Source organism: Micrasema longulum, unplaced genomic scaffold (genome assembly GCF_059751315.1).
Source record: "Micrasema longulum isolate JH-2025_06_02 unplaced genomic scaffold, ASM5975131v1 h1tg000900l, whole genome shotgun sequence".
Lineage (NCBI taxonomy): Eukaryota > Metazoa > Arthropoda > Insecta > Trichoptera > Brachycentridae > Micrasema > Micrasema longulum.
In genome coordinates this window covers 320,347-341,624 of record NW_028278091.1, presented here as the reverse complement: position 1 = coordinate 341,624, position 21,278 = coordinate 320,347, and the positions used below count along the sequence as shown (strand labels likewise).

The 21,278-nt window shown below is 31.8% G+C and overlaps 1 protein-coding gene across 1 annotated transcript in view; it reads right to left on the bottom strand.

Moving 5' to 3' along the window:
- The window catches only part of LOC148278265 (UPAR/Ly6 domain-containing protein crok-like), a 60,509-nt gene continuing 39,231 nt past the window's right edge, over positions 1–21,278 (bottom strand). The window contains exons 2-3 of the mRNA XM_088231659.1: positions 13,450–13,641; positions 1–1,650 (exon numbers count right to left, since the gene is read on the bottom strand). Of these exons, the coding sequence (XP_088087785.1) occupies positions 1,442–1,650; positions 13,450–13,641 (401 nt within the window). The 3' untranslated portion in view covers positions 1–1,441. The remainder of the gene's footprint in view (positions 1,651–13,449; positions 13,642–21,278) is intronic.

Sequence of the window (21,278 nt, the reverse complement as noted above, 5' to 3'; positions counted from 1 at the left end):
AAAAAAAAATATTATCATAACTAATGGTTCTTATTAAACTTTATATTTATAAGGCCACTTATTTTTATTAACATTATCGGAATTTGTTAATTTTAAGTACTCGTCTAAAATATTTCGATAGGTATATTATTCTTAAATTCAATAAATTTCAAAAATTTTGTCGAAAACAAAAGTTTACGATACAAAAAAGTTGAGTTAATAATCCCAAAAGAAGAGATTTCAATGATTAAATTCAAGCCTTCTATAACTATAAACTGTATGTACTAAAAAAATCCTCTGCAAACAGTGCTGTAACGTCGGGTTACATGAAGCAAAATACGAAGTATTTTGAAATACAGATGGTATTTAAAAACAAAAAAACTAACACAAATATATAATGTTTAATCTATTTTCCATAGTTACTGTAAGTAATCACAAACTAAATTTAAGCCTGTTTAGCAAAATACGAATTATTCCCACACATGGGTTAAATATAACTCAAAATGTTGAATCGAATTTGTATTAATTTATTTGTTTCTTTTTAACCTTTCGATAACCGCTTCCATCTACATACATTTTATATTATAATGTTGTTACTTTAAGGCAAGAAATTCTAATGAAAAAGTATCAAAGTGATAATAAGTAAAAAACATGTTTTATTGATTTGAAATAAGAGATTCAAAAAATAATAATTGCCTATATACTTAATGACATTATAAAGAACTAATATTAATAGAGAAATCAAGAAAAAGCACGCTTTGAACAGTGTCCAATATAAAAATTATTTCCTCCAATATCAAACGGTAAGCAACATCCAACACAACCATTTTACTATAAAAACACAAGTGCATTGTGCTTTTTAGGTACATAGAAACATGGTTTAATGACAATTGTTTTATCTATCGTTACTCCATTGTTAAAATTCGATATCTATTCAAAGATTTTAGGATCCACTAAAATGATCTTGCATTGAACAATTCTTATCTTGACGCCAATTATGAGAAAAACTAAAATATCAATTTTTTGGGGGAAAAATGACAAATATTTACGCGGCCACGCAATGTTTGTTTTAGTCCTCCAAAATTTTGATAAAATGGAGAATACAGTTAATGTTATGGCAGGACTAATGGTATTTGATTTACATGGGTTAAACTGAATAAATTAAATTTTTTATCTTAAAAATAAATCTACGTTTTTCGGAACAAGATTACAAATTGTGACTTATATAATTTGTCTTAAACACCACTAAAGGCATTATTGAATCTAGGTACACCTAAAAATCATCAATTTCAAGGAATCTAAAAGATTTTAAGCACCGCGTAAAAACTTGCAAGAATTACATTTAGAGATACACGAAAACGCAAGAGTCAACCTCGGGTTTTTACGCAATATTACAAAAAACACATGTTGTGATTAAAATTTGACAAATGTTTTTACGCAGAGTTTCGAGATGGCGGCGTTCCTAGCGCAGAAGAAGCGACAGGGCCGGCAACAGGAGGAGGGCCGTGGCCGCGCCCAGGGCGGGGGCCCCGTTGCAGCCGTCGGTGTCGCAGGTCTCGCAGAAGAGCACCCTGATGTGACCGGGGCCCGTGGAGCTGCTGGAGCAAGTGCCGACCGGCTGGTCCGGCATCTGCCAGGCGCATGCGCGAATCACCGTCAAATCCCCGCTCACTGAAAAAAAGACAATTCAAATGGTTTAACGGGATATTTTTCATATTCACATTATTTTTTATCTTACCAAAATAACATTAGAAATAAAGAAAAAAATTAAGGCGTTAAATTTGACCAAGTTAGGGCAGGAAACCTCGAGTATCGGCTCGAAATTATGAAGGCGCAATTCTCTCCGATAGCGAAAGTATTTGCCTCCTAAACATGGTTTCAGTGATGTAAAAGATGTCGAACTCCAAAGTGATCATGTTCAGCTGCCTGACTGCTCTTCCATTGTCATCAATGGATGACACCTACATAATACATAAAACGTCATTGTTGACGTCTAAATCTAAATACAATTATTGATGGAAAAACCGCTAATAATTATTATTATTGTTAATGTTGTACCTTAGCACGCAGCATTATACTAAATTATCATATAAAAAATCAAAAGACTCCTACGACATGCAGAAATATATTTATTTAGAATACATAAAACTTAAAATGCATGTACACAAATAGTTGTAAAAAATATGTCTGTAAAAAATTCCAAGTGTTCATTATTTATGATATAAAAATATATGATGCATATACTTATAAAGGGTCAGTTTGTAGAAGTTAAAGAATATCAATAGATAAACATGAAGAAGTAGAGAAATTGAAAAAATAACATTTTCAGGCGTTGCCTAGTATGTAGGTGAAATAATTCAATTAGATGAATCTCACCCACATATATAAAGGTTTCAGCTCTTTAACTTCACAAACATCAACAGATGAAAGAATTGAAGGAATATAGATGTTCAATTATGGGCAGAATGGTGAATGTTACACAGTGTGTAAAGTTGCCACTTAAACTCTTGCATGGTAGGGAAACGCGCTGACCATTTAACCACCAGGCCACAATTATACAATATTGTAATAAATAATTCTCAATTCATTTTTGTTTTATTTTAACTTTGATTATTATTTTTTATTTATTTGATATATTCACGGACTTATTCAGTGCATTTAACAAGAGAAAATACATTCCTCCTTTTTTGAAATGATATGCATATGTATAAGTACAATTGAAATACAATACTATCAAAGAAAATTAACGCTATGACAAAAAAAAAATACCACCTCAAGATAAGATCTGATCAATTTTGGTGATTGTGAAAAACGAGAAAATTGAGAAAAACGTACACCAAAACAGTCCAGATCTGGACAGGATTTTGTCGCGTGTTTAAAATGTGACACAATCAGGACACCGGTGCACGCAAGCCATAGTTTGTGCTGTGCTGATCAAGGAACAGCACATTATTATTTCGCAACCCGCGGATAGGAACATTAAATGCTACTTGTTCCAATAACGACGATGCATCAATTAAGTAAATAAAGCATTAATATGGAGGCAATGTTATTTATACGTTTTTGTGGACTTGAGATTAAATTTGATTCGGCCTACACAGAAGAATACCAGATCACGAAGGCATATTCTAAAAGAGGGCGGACAAGTTAGCGTTAGAGTGCTTAAACTTTGAACGTATTTGTAAAGTCACTGGATGTTCTGCTAACAAAACCTACGGGTTTAAGGAACTTATTGATCATAGTATCAATGTGCTCATTAAAGCTAAGTTTACAGTCAATGATAACTCCGAGGTCCTTAATACTGCCGTCAAAAGAAAGAAGGACGTGTCTACATAAAACAAAAAACGGAGAAAATAAATATTTTATAACTCGGAGATTTAAAAATTCGCTGTGTGAAAAATACTACAAAAATTAAGTGTATTATTATGTGACAGTATGTATTATGGTTTGCCCTAACGGAATATATATATTAATTTTAATAAATTTTACGTTATATATTTAAAAATTACCATTTTCTTTTTAGTAAAAAAAATACAATGCAATGAAAAGACGTTTCTGGGCAGAAACGCGCTTTTTATTTAGTAATTAAGTAAAGGTCTTTCTTTCTTAGTCTTAATATGCCAATTGATTCTACTCAACTAAATAAAATAGACGCTACTGTCCATTTACTGCTTTTAAAAATAGTAACGCCGACCTAATAATCAATTAGCTTCGAAATTACCAGCAGATCTTTAACTTAATTGAAAACGAGTAGGTACTTTCATTTCAGATGTTTTAAAAACGGAATAGAAAAAAAACTAAGTATTTTAATCAGTCTTTTATAATTATATAAGTCAGAACAGACTTTTATATTTAGTTATATTCAAGACTTTTTGCAGTTTAGTCTCATTTATTAGTGAAAATAATAGGGTTATGGTTATTTTAGGAGGATATATGTATTTTTAGTAGATGCGTATTTTTTTCCTTATTCCGAATATGTATTTAACTCATTTTCGAAAAAAATGTTAGATGCGTCCTTCTTTCTTATCACGGCAGAATAGACTTGACTACATCAAAATTAATATTTTCGGTTTCGTAATCAAATGAGATAGGTTTTTCAAACTCTATAAAAATACATTATACCTACAATTAAAGTCCAAGTAAGTTTAAACACCTAATAATAATAAAATTACACATTATAAACATTATGAACTAACTCGTTTACGTCGTCACAATTGTAAATGTTTTGATTTCCGAAATGGGCGGTTTTGCTAGCCTCGTTCTTGTATCGAGATTAGAAAATACTGTACTAAACACCAAATTAGGGTAATAATGCGTTCTATTGCATAGAAGAAAAGCGTTGCAAATTGTTGGTTTAACAAACGGGTAACGGACGGTTTCATCGACGCGCTTGCGATTCTCAACCTGAGTACCGACAACCCATTGTTTTGCTGTAAACAATAGCTAACTTCGTGATAAATAATCCTAGACAGTTTTTGTTTGGCTCTGTAGTGTTATTATTACTCTGAGGCTTGATCAGTATTGAACTTCTGTCATAACTTTCATCTACTGCGCTTACAAGCGGTTGCAGTTATTATTTTTTAAATATATATTTTTTTATTAAATTAAAAGTAAGAACGCTAAGCAGTTAAAACGCTCATCGCATGATATTTTCAGACTTGAAAAAAAATATTTTATGCATATTTTTTTCCTAAAACCAGTGTACTCCTGCTAGTGTCTGATATCCCTTGAGACCACGGCCCTCAGCTTTGAATAAGACGATAAAGAAGAAAGAGGAATCGCCAACACATTCTCAACAGCCTTGTGGTGTATGTGGGTAGTGGTAGCGGGTAACATGTTATTCAGAAATATAAGGATAACCATCGACGAACAATACTGCCGTGCAAGCAAAAAGGAAGATATTTGCAAAAGTAATATTTTACAATATGACACTTTTTAGTATTTATTAATTTATTTTATATATTTGAAACTTCAAACACCAAAAATAAATACTCTGGCAGACTGATTGCTAAAAGCAATATCTTCCAGCCTACCATATAACAGACCGGTTAAAAATTTGTACTAAAAAATGAAAATATGTATCAAAAGATACATACCTACATGAAAAAAAACCTAATTAATTAAAAATGACAGCTATTTTTTAATGGGAAGATAAGGCTTGCACACATTAACTTAAATAAAAGTACATTATGTATATTTTGGAGCGCAAAGGTTTGAATAATATATCGTCGTTGCACATCAAATATGTGCCATGTGACTCGGAGCACATTCTGAGAAAATCGATAAAAACGATTTAAAAAAAAAAACTAAACCGAAAATAACACTTCTGTGTATGAACGAAGTAGGAAAAATACAGTGTTCTTCAATAAAGTAATATATTTATTTAAAATATTAATTACTTTATGCCAAAAAGTCGCATTTTGATGATTTTCTCAGAATGTGCTCCGAGTCACATGGCCCATATTTGATGTGCAACGACGATATTATAAAGAAGTGAGAGAGAGATATTGAAAGTTTATGCGCTGATAAAAACGAAGCCACATGAGTTCGGAGCGAAAGGATGATGCATGGTCGTACTTTTTGAGATTGAAAATAAAGGGATGCTTTGATTCTGCAAACGCTTCAGACGATCTATTAAGCTAGGGTTTCCTAGGACAGCGGTGCCCGTATTTTAACGGCCGTAGTGAACGGTGATGCAGTGGACAGCCGTCGTAAAGGTGACTAGAGTGTGGTTTTCTAGAAAAACGGTGTTATCAACACCATTTAACACCGTTTTCCTAGGAAACCACTCTCTAATCACCTTTACGACGGCTGTCCACTGCATCACCGTTTACTACGGCCGTTAAAATACGGGCACCGCTGTCCTAGGAAACCCTAGCTTAAGTTCTATATTGGCATCAAGATAGCGAATATTAGCATACCACAGAGAAGACAAGATAATAGATTGGAACTTTTTTTTTTGTTGTGGTTAGAAGAAAATTCTGAAGTCTTTTCAGTGAATGGAGGGTGCGATAAAACTTCTTCGCAGCCTCAGTAATCTGTTCTTGCCACGTTAAGTGTTGGTCCATAACAATGCAAGATTTTAAACTGTTTTTGTGAAAGGAATCCCATATTGGTCGATTTCTAAGGTAGGAAAGATTGTGAAATTTAGAAACGAGATTATCTATGCCTCCAAATTATAATCGCCTGGGATTGAGATGCAAAGTAAATGTATTTCCTTGAATTTGGAATATTACAGCGTTCCGCGTTGTCGATAATGCAGTGCTTCACAGTTAGAAGATAAAACAGAAAAAACCAAGATGGTGACATTACGTCAGATTTTTACATGGCCGAAATAAATAAAGAATATAGGTTGTTGGAATAAATCAAAAAATCAAATTGGAAGGAGATTGACTTAATTAACAGAAATGTTTTTTTTTTTAGCTTTTTACGGGTAGGAGTAATGATAAAAACTGTTAGTTTAGTTTGTTTCGTGATGTAAAACGATAAAATAAAAGTTTGTTTTTTTTACACAGCAACACAAGTATTTTATCGGTTAATCAATTGAAAGGAATTAATATTTTGTATGTATATCTATATTTACTCATTTTTTTTATGTGTGATATTTTAGAACTTTTAATTGCTTATTATTATTTTTTTGTTGTGATGCATTTTTGTCTCTATTTTAAATTATTTTGTGCACATAGAATTCAGAATATTCCAGAAACTGCATACGCGCATCAAACAGAATACGTCTAAACTACTCTTAAACGTGTAGTTTTACGTTTTGACCCATTAGTTTCTTTGTAGACGTCGCTCAGTATGCAACTTCCGATTTGAATTCAACTATGACGTGTTTAAAGTGTAGTTTCGTTTTAAAGTGAAGAAATACTGCTGGGTTAAAAAAGAAACAAGATGGGATCATATTTCATGTGTAAGTAGCAAATGCTTGACTTAAAAATTGAATTATTTTTCCATCTGTGATTGTCAAATCGTCAGATTGTCAGATTGTCAAAATTGTCACCTTGTTAGTGTTGCCAGGGTAGTCAATTTTTTACATTACTTTGCTATCATATATAGCATAAAAATATCCGCCCTATGTAAATTAAAAAAAAATAAATAAATAAAGTTCAAAGTTCATTAATTCCATTACTTTTATTAAATGACCCTTTCCTTATCTACTCTGTTGTGTCAATCAATGTTTCCGCGTGTACAATAAAATTTTAGAGGACTTTAAAAAATATATATAATTATCTTACATTTGTGTTATAATTATATTTTTCGCGATTTGGCAGCATTACGCGGTGACTTCACGCATGCGCGCGGTGAAAGTGGGGCGAGTGGTGTGTTTTTTGGACACAGTCCGACGTATTCAAGTATGATTCTACGCTCCTTTTGGACTATTCTTAATTCTATGTTTGTACACTCGCCGAACACAAGAACCTGACTTTTTTATGCAAGTTCAACCTGAATTGGTTTACTTTTTATTTCTTTATGTATTGTTTTTATGGTTCAAACAGGTTAACTAATAAAACATTTAAAAAAATATATATTTATTAAATGGTTCGAAATTTCTTGTCGAGCATTACCTCATATTTAACTAATTTTGTGATTTTTTACAAAAAACTGCCGTTTGGGTGTGGCGGCAGAATAGTCTCTAATCCATCTCAGCGGAAGAAGTTAAGATAACAAAATATAATAATATTCAAGGAGTTCTTTACCTATACACATATCAGTCATTATGAAGTCCTTTGACGGCTAAGCACTCTAACGATTAAAAGCAATAGTACTTATCTACCTAGTAAATAAAATTAGCACCTACTATGCATTCACGGAGATTGGACCGTTGTGCACGTACAAACCACGAGCTCACTGCGAGATGTCGAATGATTGGCCCATTTCGCAAGACGGAAAAAATCGAAAAAAAGATGATATGTGTGAAATAGGCTATTCTCCGTCGGATATCACGCGGCTGGTTTGTTTTTTTCGAAATTCTTACAATAATGAACAGACTCTAAGTAGCTACCCAGTCTACTCACCTACTTATGGATATAAACATCCACTACTGAAATTACGCTGTACTCATGGATAGTATTATTATTATGGTGGTAAACTCAACAATCGCATAGTATGGTTTGTAAATTTAGCGGAAATTGCGTATTATTGTAATCACACTACAAATTTACCTACATCGTCAGATATTATTAAATTTTATGTAGTTTTTGTGAGTAAATATAAATTCAAGGCTGGCGGATATATTATAATGATATTTCATCGCAAGCATCGTTCTAAAATAAAAACACAAATAATTATTGTCAAACGTTCAATGTCTGTCACGAATTGAAAAAGAAGTAATAATGCTTCGTTTTTTGGACAATTAAACTTGTTTTGCTTAACATTTATGAAATATATGTTGAACAGCCTACCGAGAGACGTGGGATTACCAGTTTTAGACTTTTCCTCTCTAACCATATATCAGAATGTGTATTAGTGACTTATTCGTTTTTGTTAACTATTGCTTAATAATCTATTGTGCTTTTTTATCATGTTTTTGTAGATACTTTATTATATCAAAATTCATGATTGGGCAAAATTGTCATGTTTTACGGTATGAAGAAATTCATGTGTTTCGTTTTCCACTATCAGTTTTTAGGTTAAAAAATTTTACGGCGATAAAATCAAAATATCTTGCATTTTTCGAATGCTGTAAAAACAACTTTGACTTAATGTATTTGACTTACCTACACTTAAATACTACCTACTGTAAACTACAATGTCTTGCCCAAAACTGTTATAATTTTAAAAAACATTTTATTATTTACTTTTATGTATTAAGTATTTTATCTTTATTTATACATATGTATATCTATAAAGCATTATGTAATTCAATACTTAAAAAAAAATATATATAAAGCGTGTTCATTAAACCCTGTCACATCCGAAACCAGGATGATCATTATAAGCAAGAAGAGATATTAGCGCATTAAAATACATTTTTGGGACAAATATATATATTTTTTAAATATATCAAAGAAGGCAAATGGTTGCCTACTTCTGCAGGGGAGAAATAAGGAGGGAGAGTCTTATACGCCGCTGCCGATAACCGCGTGACCACGCTCCCCTCGCTTCTCCCTTGCAGAAGTAAGCAACCGTTTGTTTTTTAAAATATTTTATTGAAAAAAATTCTTTGTTCCAAATATTTTTTTTAATATTCTTCTATGTCTTCTTACCCATACTGATCATCGTGGTTTCGGATGTGACAGGGTTTAAAGAACACCCTGTAAATGTTTACTACATACATATTTATTAGACCTACATATTATTGTCTTGTTATACCATGAAACGGTTGAATTTTAATATTGTACCTGCCATTTTAATGCCCTCTGGGCATAAATAATAAATAAATAAATGTAAATTAATAGAAACGAATCAAAATACTAAATTTTCTTATCTACTTACTTCTTAGAATCGCCGAAGCAAGCTTTGATTTTATTGACACTAAATTGTCGGTAATGACTAAAAAGTTTTATTGTGAGAATTTTTTAAGTGTTTTTTCTATTGTGTGCAAAATTATTAGCATAATATAGTGCCATGCTAAAAATACCCACCGCAGATAGAAACAATAATAAGTATGTGTAAGAAAACAAACCTTCATTGTTAACGTGGTTCAATACGATTGGCTGTATTACAGGTTAATATTTGCAATGTGTCATGCATGGACTGCATGCTTCATAAGCATTGAGTCATTTAAGTCTGTAAGTAGGTACACAATGATCTCTAGATTTTACAAATGGTTTTTCCTGTCTATTTATCCTTTAAATAAAACACATGTATTAGAGTTTTTATGATTTATGTAAAAATTTTAAATTTGGGGCCATTTTCAACGAGTTGTTAATAACTCACTGGTAATCAAATTGTGTTAAAGCGTGATTCAAGCTTCGGACCTTTGATTCTCGCGTCCGCAAAACTAGTCAGCAGGCGTATTTTACCACAATTTCGTTTCGTAAGATCGTTCGTTCGTCATATATCCATCGCTCTCGTTCCCTCTCATACGATACGTGTGAATTTACGAAACTAATAAGTTACAGAATAAGGCCACAGGTAACCACAACTCGATTCGAAATCGTAGAAATATTCAATTTTTCTCACTGAAGCGAGATGGAGAGACCCGAAGGAGAAGTACAATCTAAGGTACTGGTCGGCAAACCGCGGATCGCGAGCCGCATGTGGCTCTTGAGCCACTCGAGTGCGGCTCACACAACCCAAGTTTCACTCTTCGATTATTTTGTCAACGGATTCTAATGAAGAACTTTAAGGATTATTGCCACTGAAATGTCAAACACATGGCGAGGATATTGCAAACGCCGTCATTAAATGGACAGAAATATCATCTTACACTCGAAAAAATCGTTTCAATTTCAACAGACGGGACAAAAAGTGTGACCGGAAACAGAAAAGGTTATGTCTCACGAGATACTTGTTTATCATCTCCAGAAGACATCTCCAGAAGAAATTCAATATTTAGGAATTGGTTATCAAGATTGTAAACACAATTGGTCAATTTTCGCCAATTCAAAGAATTTTTAGTTGAAATAGAGAAAGAATACGCAAATCTTCTACCAAATAATAAGGTCCGTTGGTTTTGAGGAAACCTTTTTACACGAAAATAAATTTGGCTCACCAAAGAAATCTTTATTCTTGTTCCAGTTGTCAGATGGATAGATGAGGACTGGAGAAGGATAAAAAGGAAGCAGAAACTGGAAATGGATGGTCAGAGATAGGATCCGCTAAAGAGCACACCCGGAGAAGACCAAATCTTGCCATGAGATCTTGCGTCGAGATGAAGAAAAATGTATTATTTATTTATTTTTATCATATCATATACATAAAATTAAACAACGTTGCTTTGACTGTATAACTTGGGTAATTTTCCCCGTTCTAACAGTAAAAAAAAGTAATCAATACATAGATAAAATAAATAAAGGTAGTAGACATAATGAAAATATAGTAAAAACATTGTAAAATACATAGTAAAAAACATAGTAAAAAATGTAGTAAACGACATAGTAAAAAATGTATTACGAAACCCAGTAAAATACATAGTAAAAACAAAATACATTGTAAGAAACATAGTATAAGAAATAGTAAAATATGTATACAAATATAGAAAAAAATATATTTGAAATAAGATAGTAAAATACGTAGTAAAAACGAAAAAAATTTGAAAAAAACATAGTAAAAAACACAGTAAACATGTGGTTAACGATATAGTAAAAAACGTTTTTAGAAACTCAGTAAAATTCGTAGAAAAACAAAATTCATTGTCAGAAACATAGTAAAAGACATAGTAAAATATATTAATAAGTATATAACAAAAAATATATTTGAAAAAAAAAGATAGTAAAATACGTAGTAAAACCAAAAAACACAGTAATAATATACATTTTTTAAAATGCGTATATACCATGTAAAAAAAAGTAGTAAAACAGAGTAAAAAATAATAAGGATCTCCGAAAATTCAATCAATATAAAAGTAAACATGTATGATAACAATTCAAATAAAAACATGTGTTGGCCATCTAAAAGCCACAACCAACTCCTCAGACTCTCTGCGACCAATTTCACTGAGGAAAGTTGTCAGTAACTTCTTTAGCTTGTGGCTATTTCAACATTTCCGTGGTTCTGGCATCATATGTATTATATAACTTTGGTCCGATGTACATAGGTGTATTGTCTCTGTGCTAAAGAAGTTCTAACCATTTGTCGGGAAACCAGATTGCTACTGGAACTCCGAGTGTCATAGTCATGAGAAACTGATGGGTGTGTATCTCTGTTAGTGTGAGTGACCACCACTGCTACTACTACTACTACTACCATCACGCCATTTCCCCGTAGGGGTAGGCAGAGAGAATGGACCGCCACACACGTCTATCCTGGCATACACTCCTAGCCTCTTCCACATTCATACATCTTGTCATACATGCCCTTCGGTTCTGTCTGCTTTTGACATGACCAGACTTAAGATTTTGACCACCACTGCCCTCAGTAAATATTGCTGTCTGATTTCAAGCCCTTTAAACGCCTTGAATTGTTATCATACAATCACTTTTATATTGGTGAGGCTTTTTCTGAACGGTTCTTATCAATGACTTTTATGCTTTTGCTGCTGGGCACATGCATAATTGCTTAACGTATTATTGCTAATATTGCTAAACTCTATAATGACGTAAGGTGTAAATTACAGTGCGAAGTAGAAGGATTTCAAGTCATTGGGTCTCAGTATATGCCTTAAGGTAGGAATAAATGTATCATACGTTTAATTTCATATGAATTTGTTCAATATGCATATCCCATGAACTGAACTGATCCTATGAAATAAACTGAATCATTGAATGTAAAAAAAAACTGTGATGACTGTACTCAAACATTGTTATAAAATATAAAAACATATTTTTTTGTATACGTTCGTGATTGATTTATTGTACTATGAAAAAAAATAAAAATATTTATGACATTAATCAATGAAGATAAAGAACAATTGATTACTTTTTAAGGTAAAATAAAAGTGATTGAGTTAGATCTTCAATTAAAATCTTATGTGCCTATTATTTTTAATTATAATCAGTTTTATTGTAATGAAATTAACACGTTTTATGCAAGGTTTTGATTTTTATTTTATGACATTAATTCAAAACATCTTTAGGAATAAGAATTATGTCTTGATGGATCGATACAATTGAGAATATATATATATATATATATATACTCGTATATATTTGTATCTACACATACATAATATTTATAGTAGCAATTGATGTGTTCCAAATTGTATGATTATAATATGTTGAAATACCTACCCAATAATTTATAAATGTAAAGCTTGGCCCAATAAAGTAAAGTAAAAAAAAACAAAATGTGATGTTTTAGCTTACGTTTTTAAGCAACTAAATAAGTCCATTTTGACGAAAACACAACAAAAATTTAACTTTATATATTTTTTACTCAACTTTTTTTTAATGCAACTGGCCCTCAGTATTTTATACTATTTTACTCATATGTAGTTTGTTTATAAGGGGGTGATAATTAATTGACTAAAATTTTATTGTGGTATGAAAAATGAAGTCGAATTAGGTAACCATTTTTAAAATGTTTGATTTATATTGAATATCAATCTAATACCCGTATGCAGAGACAAAACTTAAGGTGAGGAAAGTACATTCTAATTTCAAATGCAGAGAATAACTCGAAGGTGAAGACAATAGAATGTACTCTTCTCACCTTAAGGTTTGTCTCTGCATACGGGTATAAATGTTTCAACGTACCAATCAGTAAAACATATTTCTTAAATAAGTCCAAAAAATCACCCTATTAAAATGCTTAAAACAGCATGTTGATAGCGCCTGCGTCGCATTGTAAACGCGTCTCAACGCGGAAAACTGATGACGTTACAAGTAAAGTCCAAATGACTTTTTAATATGGTTATTTTCGTACCTAGTTGCTCGGTCTTTTTGCAGACGGAGCGGGCGGCGTTGACGTAGGGGTAGGAGGCTCCGGCCCCCGTGCTGGGAGCGTCACAGTTAGTCAGGCTGTACCCGTGAGCCCCCCTGGGCACGGTGGAATTGAAGGGGTCCCCGCAGCGGGGGTCCAGATCGGAAGCGCAGGTCCAGCACTGCACGCCCCAAGCTGGAAATAAAATAAAGCATATGAAAAAAAAAACAAATTAGTCGGGATAGAAAGGACACATTAGTTATCATCTGAATGGAAAGATAACAGAATTGTCTCCAATCTATATTATAAAACAGACAATACAGTTTATATTTTTTTAAAATTTTAATGTTTGTTTGTCCGTTCGAAACGGCAAGCGTAGAGACGGTGACGTGAAATTTGAATACGACTTTTTAGATCCAATTTTTAGGTTGACCGTGTTTTTTTTTCCCTAAAAATTTCCCCGTGTTCTTTGATATAAAATCAAACTCAGTATCGGAAAGTCGTAGCGACTTGAAATTTAGAAACAACATTTAAAATGCCATTTCTGCATCAACCGGGGTTAAATATTTATAGGCCTTTGTCGGTATAAAATGATAATTCTGAACCGTTTTACTATATGAAATTATTAAAGTTTTAGTTATATGATTTTTTTAAACTCCACTATTCTGAGAAGAAATACCACAAGATTAAAAAAAATAAAAATAACTGACTAACTAAAAATATCGCAATATATTATATTTTTTACTTAAAATATAAGGATTAATATACTTCTTTTTCGAAAGTGAAAATATTATTCATTTTTATATCTAACAAAAAAATACATTTTTTATATCCCGAAAAAACTTAATATGGAATGTAAAATATGTAATACTGGCTTGAGCCCAAAAAAAACTCTAAAATGTAGTCGATGCTATGAAGTATTTCATTACAGCTGTACAGGAACAACAGCAGAAAATTATAAAAAAATGACGAAAATCTACCAAGATAGCTGGAAATAAAAATTATGTTTGAATCGATCTCGAGCAAAACCTGGTGATATATATTATCTAGTTATCATTTATGTAAATTTAAGTTTTCTGTTCTAAAATGTGTATATAATATTTGTATAAAACAATTAAGTATCTTCGTCCCTAACTAATTGAACATGTTCAAAAAATATAATAATACGTTTAATAAATATAGAAAATCAGATTTGACTTTACTTCCCATTGTATTTGGGGCCTGGGATATATTGGTGATCTTTAGGGACACGGCATAATAACACCGATAAAGATCGCTAGGAAATGCATCGTTATTTCATCCTATAATATTTTGTAATATTTTTTCAGAAACACGCTATGTTCCAATTCCATGCGAATTTTCTTGATAAAAGGCTTAAATACTCCAAATTCTATCTAGAACATTTATCTTTATTTAGACCGCTTAAAAAATGGTAATCCTGTTAAAACTATGAACAGTTGAATATTCACATAAAAAAAAATAAATTCAACTATGTTTTGAGTATGTCCAAATGTTTGTAGACAGGCTGGATTTCCACTCTAGGTATTACCCACACAAATAAACGCATTGAATTACAGGTTACTAGGGAAGATACTTCAAATTTTTCGTGCAAACATAGGTATTTTCATACAGAAAATTAGATTTGACTTTATAGACAATTGAAGATAATTCTGACGACTTCCTATTGTAATCGGGGCTCAGTTCAACAAAACTTCTTTAAGTACAGTAATTCCCTACGATTAATTGATTGATAACAAGTTATGTTAATTAATTAATGCAAAGGTTATTTCCATAACCGGTTGAGGATTATTTAATTTATTATTTCCATCATTCGGTTATGCGCATCGCTACTTCTTTTTATGAAATAATTGTCTGCATTCCACCATAAACTAATGTTTGCATTATAGAAATCAGTAAACAATAATCTGCAAATTATCATGCGGATAAAAGATGTTGAAATCATTTCAGTTTCAGTGATGCAGAGCAGCGTTTATTTGCTATTGTTAAAATACAAATTACAATTTGTTACCCATTAAGTCTAAAGGGTTACGTCTAAAGGGTTTTCGGTGGGACATATTTTTTTTTAGACAGGGTTTTTTACAATATTTTATTTGTATTTAACATATTTATTTTTTATCGTTAAACAGACAATGTAGAGTATTTCGAAGAGATTTCATCAGTCCTTTTTTTTAATTGAAGATCTTTCATGTTAATGATGGTTTGAATGTGTATATTTTAACACTTCGTATCCCGGAGCCGTGTAAACACGTGATTATATAATCATACGCTGTGTCCCGGTCCCGTGTTTTCAAGTGGTTTACCAGTTGCCTAAAAAAGTGCATTTTATTGACAGCTAGTGACTTTTATGAGTACTTTTTTGCTGCTGGTAAACCACGTGAAAACACGGGATCAGGACACAACACGTGTTTATTATAATCACGTGTTTACACGGCCCCGGGATACAAAGCACAAAAAAAGGAGTGAGGCCCTGTATATGTGCGAACATTGCAATGCGTAATGTGGCTCTCCATAAAGGCCAATGTTGTCAAAACTATCATACAAAAATGACTTATTTAATTGTTTTAAATAAATATGATTAGTTTTAATTCATTTAACCCAGTATTTTCATAACTATGACACTTTTAAGGAACCCTTCACAAAGCATAAAATTTAACAAAAATGGGCCGGGCACAGGGTAAATTCTATGTGTATCCGGCCGGTGCTCAAGGTGTTAATAAATTAAAAATAAAAGTATCTTGCACGTATAAACATATGAACTTATTTAAATAAAGCTAATCTGTAAAAAGTCGTATAAATCACTCTTACAAAAGTTTTTAAAATCCATGGGTAATTAAATTAATTTTGCATTTTTACACAGTACAAATTAAAATAAGTAATTTATTTTTAAGAAACAAAATAAAAACTTAAACTCATTTTGAATTGATACATCATAATCTTCGTAGAAAAGAAAATGTAGATATTAAGACTTATGATCTGCTTTAAGCTGGTTATATTAATAATTTGCACAATGGCAATGTGACAAAATGTGCAATGTGTTAATGTCAGAAACCATGTAATGCAGTCTCTCACAATCTCTTTTCAAAGCAATTTTTCAGTTTTTTGCTAAATATCTTTATGAAATTCTTCGATAGTTAAATTTAATACATGTCTAGAGAGATTTAGACATATACAAAATATTGTTGACAAAACAGCTAGTCCGTAAAGCCTATATAAACATTATGAATATTTTCAAGCTTTTAGTAGTAAAAAAAAAAAATATTCCTTTAAGTCCGCGTAGTGGCCTCGTGTTCAATGCGTTTGCCTACCATAAAGCAGGTTTTGCGTTGAATTCCCGACATGATTGACATAAAATATTTATTTAAACATGTATTTTTGCACTTGAATACACATAGTTCCTAGACTGGCACCTGAATCATAAGACTGATCATTTCACCTTCATGTGACAATGTTTCTTTTATCAAGATACGCTGCAGTTGGTATACATACCATACGATGGTAAATCAATGAGCAGGTATGTACGTGCACAAAATAGACGAAAGAATCGAAGGACTTTGGATTTCCAAACGAATTTTTTTCCGTATTACGATCGCATAAACAATATCGTAATTATATAATTACATGTAAATATTAAATGACACAGATCCACTTTGCTGTATTCCACATTCTAGTCAGTGATGTCGCGCAAATTTGTCTATTCGCTCCAAGGGCTGAAGCATTAACTTTATCTTCACACCATCGGCATTCCAACGTATTCTAGTATTATTTTATTAAAATATACAAATGTAAGGATTATTTAAACTCATGCACGAATTATAAATTCATTTGATTAGGTTACTCTGTTTTGACTAAACTTTTATAATGATTTTAATAAAAAAAAAAAAATCGTTCCCTTTTTGTGTTTAATTTAACTAACAAGCGTTTTCACCGAAATAGAACTGGTCCTATAGAGTTTTATCAAGAAATATCTACAAATAACAAAAATTATTTGTATCTTTTCCATTATAATAAGTCTTATTTAAAAACATTTTTATTAGCTTTTCAAATATGATTTGTTATAAACCCATCATTTTGATAATAATTATTTATTTTAAATGTTTGAAAAAAAAAATTAAAGTTTCAATTCCGAGATATTTTTTTCGTTTACCTATTTTTTTAAAATACTTACGGTGATCATGGACAAGAGTAGATACAACTGTTTTTTGGAAAGGAATATCGATTGCTTTCATTTTGTATTTACAGTTTACGTTATGATTTAGGTTTTATGCTTTATATCACTAAGCAATAATTGAAAGATCAGATCCGAAATTCTCTCCGTTTTAAGATTCAATCTTTATCTATAAAAACTATTTATTGTTGGTATTTTCGTCGAGCGGTATTGAAAACCGTCTTGTGTTTTTTTTTCAGATCCACACATTGCAAAAACAGTTTATTTTTTAGCTGTAATGAACTGTTTTTATTTTATAAAACTCCTTTGTTTACAAAAGTCGAGCGGCAGAAAAAATCAACAAAATGAGTTATTAAACTTATTCGCCAGCTCGCCGAGTCGAGAGGTAAAACTTGAGGTTTGTGGAGAATCTTCGCGAACTTCCAAATCGTTCGTTATAAGTTGTGAGCCAGGCCCCTTGCTCTGAGCGAACCTTCCCGAGTACCCAATCGTACCGCGGGCGGAGTCAGGCACCATGACGCTAACAATACACTAATATTTTATTGTGACTAGCATCACGTTTTAGAAATCTAACATAGATACGCGTTTGATCGATTCAAACTGTTCTTGCGGTGCGTGCAGTAACACAGTACCCATAAACCCACGTGACCCGAAACCGGAATTCTAATTTGTCTATGGTAATTACTTATGATGATTTTAGCTTTTATAAAATGTTTGGATTTTTGCATGTTTATCTGTGCAGGCGGATAAAAGATTATCTGTTTAGCATCTTTACGCCTTTAGTATAATAATAATAACTAATTTATTTATTTATTTTTACTTTTACATTGTTTGTATTCTATTTTTTACACAGAATAATGTTCCCTCATTGAGGTGTCCCGTGCTGAGGGAAACATTTTACAAAATGTGAAACATGCCTTAAATTAGTTATTTAACAAAGTTAACATAATAATAATAATACGTAATTAATCTAATCAACCTAATTATCATTAACATAGTAAACAATATAAACTAAAACAATCATAACAAACATAACCAATTTATACAGACCGATAGAACAAATATCATAAACAGTACACACATTTTACCTATTTGGCTTGATCCACTCATCGATCCGTGCGCAACCCACCTCCACTCTCCATTTCTTAGTAGCAATTTTATATTGAGAGTACTTATTTATTGTCCTTAATGGAAGTAGATTGTACACTTTAACCGAGTAGTAGGCCAATCCTCTTTGTTCTAAGGTTGTATTAATTATTTTTTTGCAGCATCAGGGTAGAGTATCCAGTAACTCTTTTATTTGTAATGGAAGATAGAGAATAATGTTTATGTGCGTTTAGTAACAGAGCTTTTACATAAAGTTGTTTTATAGATTTTACAGTAAGATTTTCGAATATACCGAGAGAGCTGGTTCTGATTACACAACAAAATGTTTTCAGCAATCAGAACGTTAATTTGGGTACTAATATAGCGCAGCAAATATCATTACGATGGTCATGATTCATCATTAACTTGCTTTTACTTGAGGTTTAAGAATGATGTTTAATGATTCATGTCATCTTCTAAGGTTCTCCATTTTTTCACTCCCACTTCTTCACTATTACTATCTTTAAATTAGTACCCTCGAAGTACGAAGCTACATTCCTTTCTCATGACGAAAGTATTAAAGACAATTTTTCATCCTATACGCATATTAGAAATATTTAAATATGAAAGACATCCATCATGTCATTCGCATTAAATACGTTAAACGTAATAATTCAGAATATCTTCATATAAGATTTGAGAAAAAGTCGTTATAATGTTCGCCGCTTATAAAGAGACGAGTATTCGGTACATTGAAAAAAAGATTGTATTTATAATGCTAGCAATTTATTTTGATTAGGTTCTAATGATTATGATTATAAGTAAAGAAGCAATACCTACCAAAGATATCCCAATGCATCTTTAGGGGTGTTTTATGGTTTCGGAGTCATAATAATAGTTATAAACATTTTATTCCAGAAAGCTAGTAGGGGGTGCAATATTGCGCCTTCTATGTACTGTAGTGCCGCAGAAATGTTTCGGAAAGGTAGGGTTCCTTCTTTCGACTCTCTCCTGAAATTCAGGATCCTTAAGTTTTAAGGGAGAGTCGGATAAACAACCTCCTAATTCTTGCAGTCCAACCATGGCTAAGTTCCCCAGTAAAACTGAAGTGGTTGGACTTATTAGGACCCTTCTGAAGGGTTTCTGTTGCACAACTCAATTTATATATATAATTCTTATGTACGTGTGATGTCACTGAACTCCTCCTAAACGGCTTAACCGATTTCGCGTGGTTTTCAAAGAAATGTAGATCTTTGCGCTGCGCGTGTTCGTAGATATTAAAATCTTTAATCTAATATGTAAAACATAAGTATGGCGCATAAATGTTTTATTCATCAATTTACCAGGGTTGCATTTGAGGAGAATGCATACACAAAAAATAGAAGGGTGTTGTTTTTTTGTGTATAAAAAAGTTTGTTTTTGAATGTTTACAAACAGCATTAGTTATTGTGGATCTCAATAAGATTCTCTCCTTACATTCCTTATAATTTCTACCCATTTATTTCTTTTTATTGGATTTTTAGTGAAACTGAAATAATATTAACTGACATTCAATACATTTTTAATAATCGTATACCTACATAAGTGCACCCTTCTTGGTGAGAAGATCGGAGTTTGACATTTGCAAAAAGAATTCCGTATTTGTAAAATATTTAATTTTATTTGGATACCTAGGGATACCCACTTAAATTCAATATTTGAATATTAATAATTCATCACACTTACAGAAAAATGATGTAATATTGCACTTTTTTTATTTTGCTTCGGGCAACAGCAAATCACCCAATGACGAAACGAAAATATTGAAATGTCGAACTCAATATCAAGTATATATAAAGTTTATCGAAAATTCGAATATCAAAAATATGTTTGGTGAACCAGCTTATAGAAGGCAAGCCAACGTTTGGGCAGGACAGCGTCAGTCAGGTCCGCTAGTTATTATATCTGTATCTTAAAGGCAAATCCAAACGTCAAATTTTCACAAAAAAAAAAACAAAAGCCTAAAGAATCTACTTTCTCTAAGCAATTTCTAGTAATTTATAGCATTCATTTGTATTTTCAGTATCTTAATACATTGGTTCTTTCATTATAAGAATGACATTTTTTCAAAATCAATGGACATGATCATAAACTGGATACAAATATCGAAATGTGATTTCTTCAAAATCTGGATTTGCACCCGTCTGCTTCTGAGATACAGGTATTTAATTATGCACCTATTAGTAATAACTATTGCTTTCTGGACGAATTAAAGTACTTATTAAAGTATTAAGCGACCTGATGTATTTCTTCAAATACCCTAAAATAAGCTTTATTTCATTAAATATTAAAAATTTATAACGCAATATGCCTTCAAACAAAAAAGTCTCAAGCAAAACTTTTTCTCGACTATTTATGTAAATTATTTGAAAATATAGTTTCCGGGCTGGCACTTGAATGAGGAAGCTAGCCCTACGGGAAATTGAATATACAAAATGTATTCCTACGCGCCGTAAAAATTAAAGCATTCAATTGTAGAAGTTTCTTGAAAATGTATGAAAAATATATACAAAAAAATACT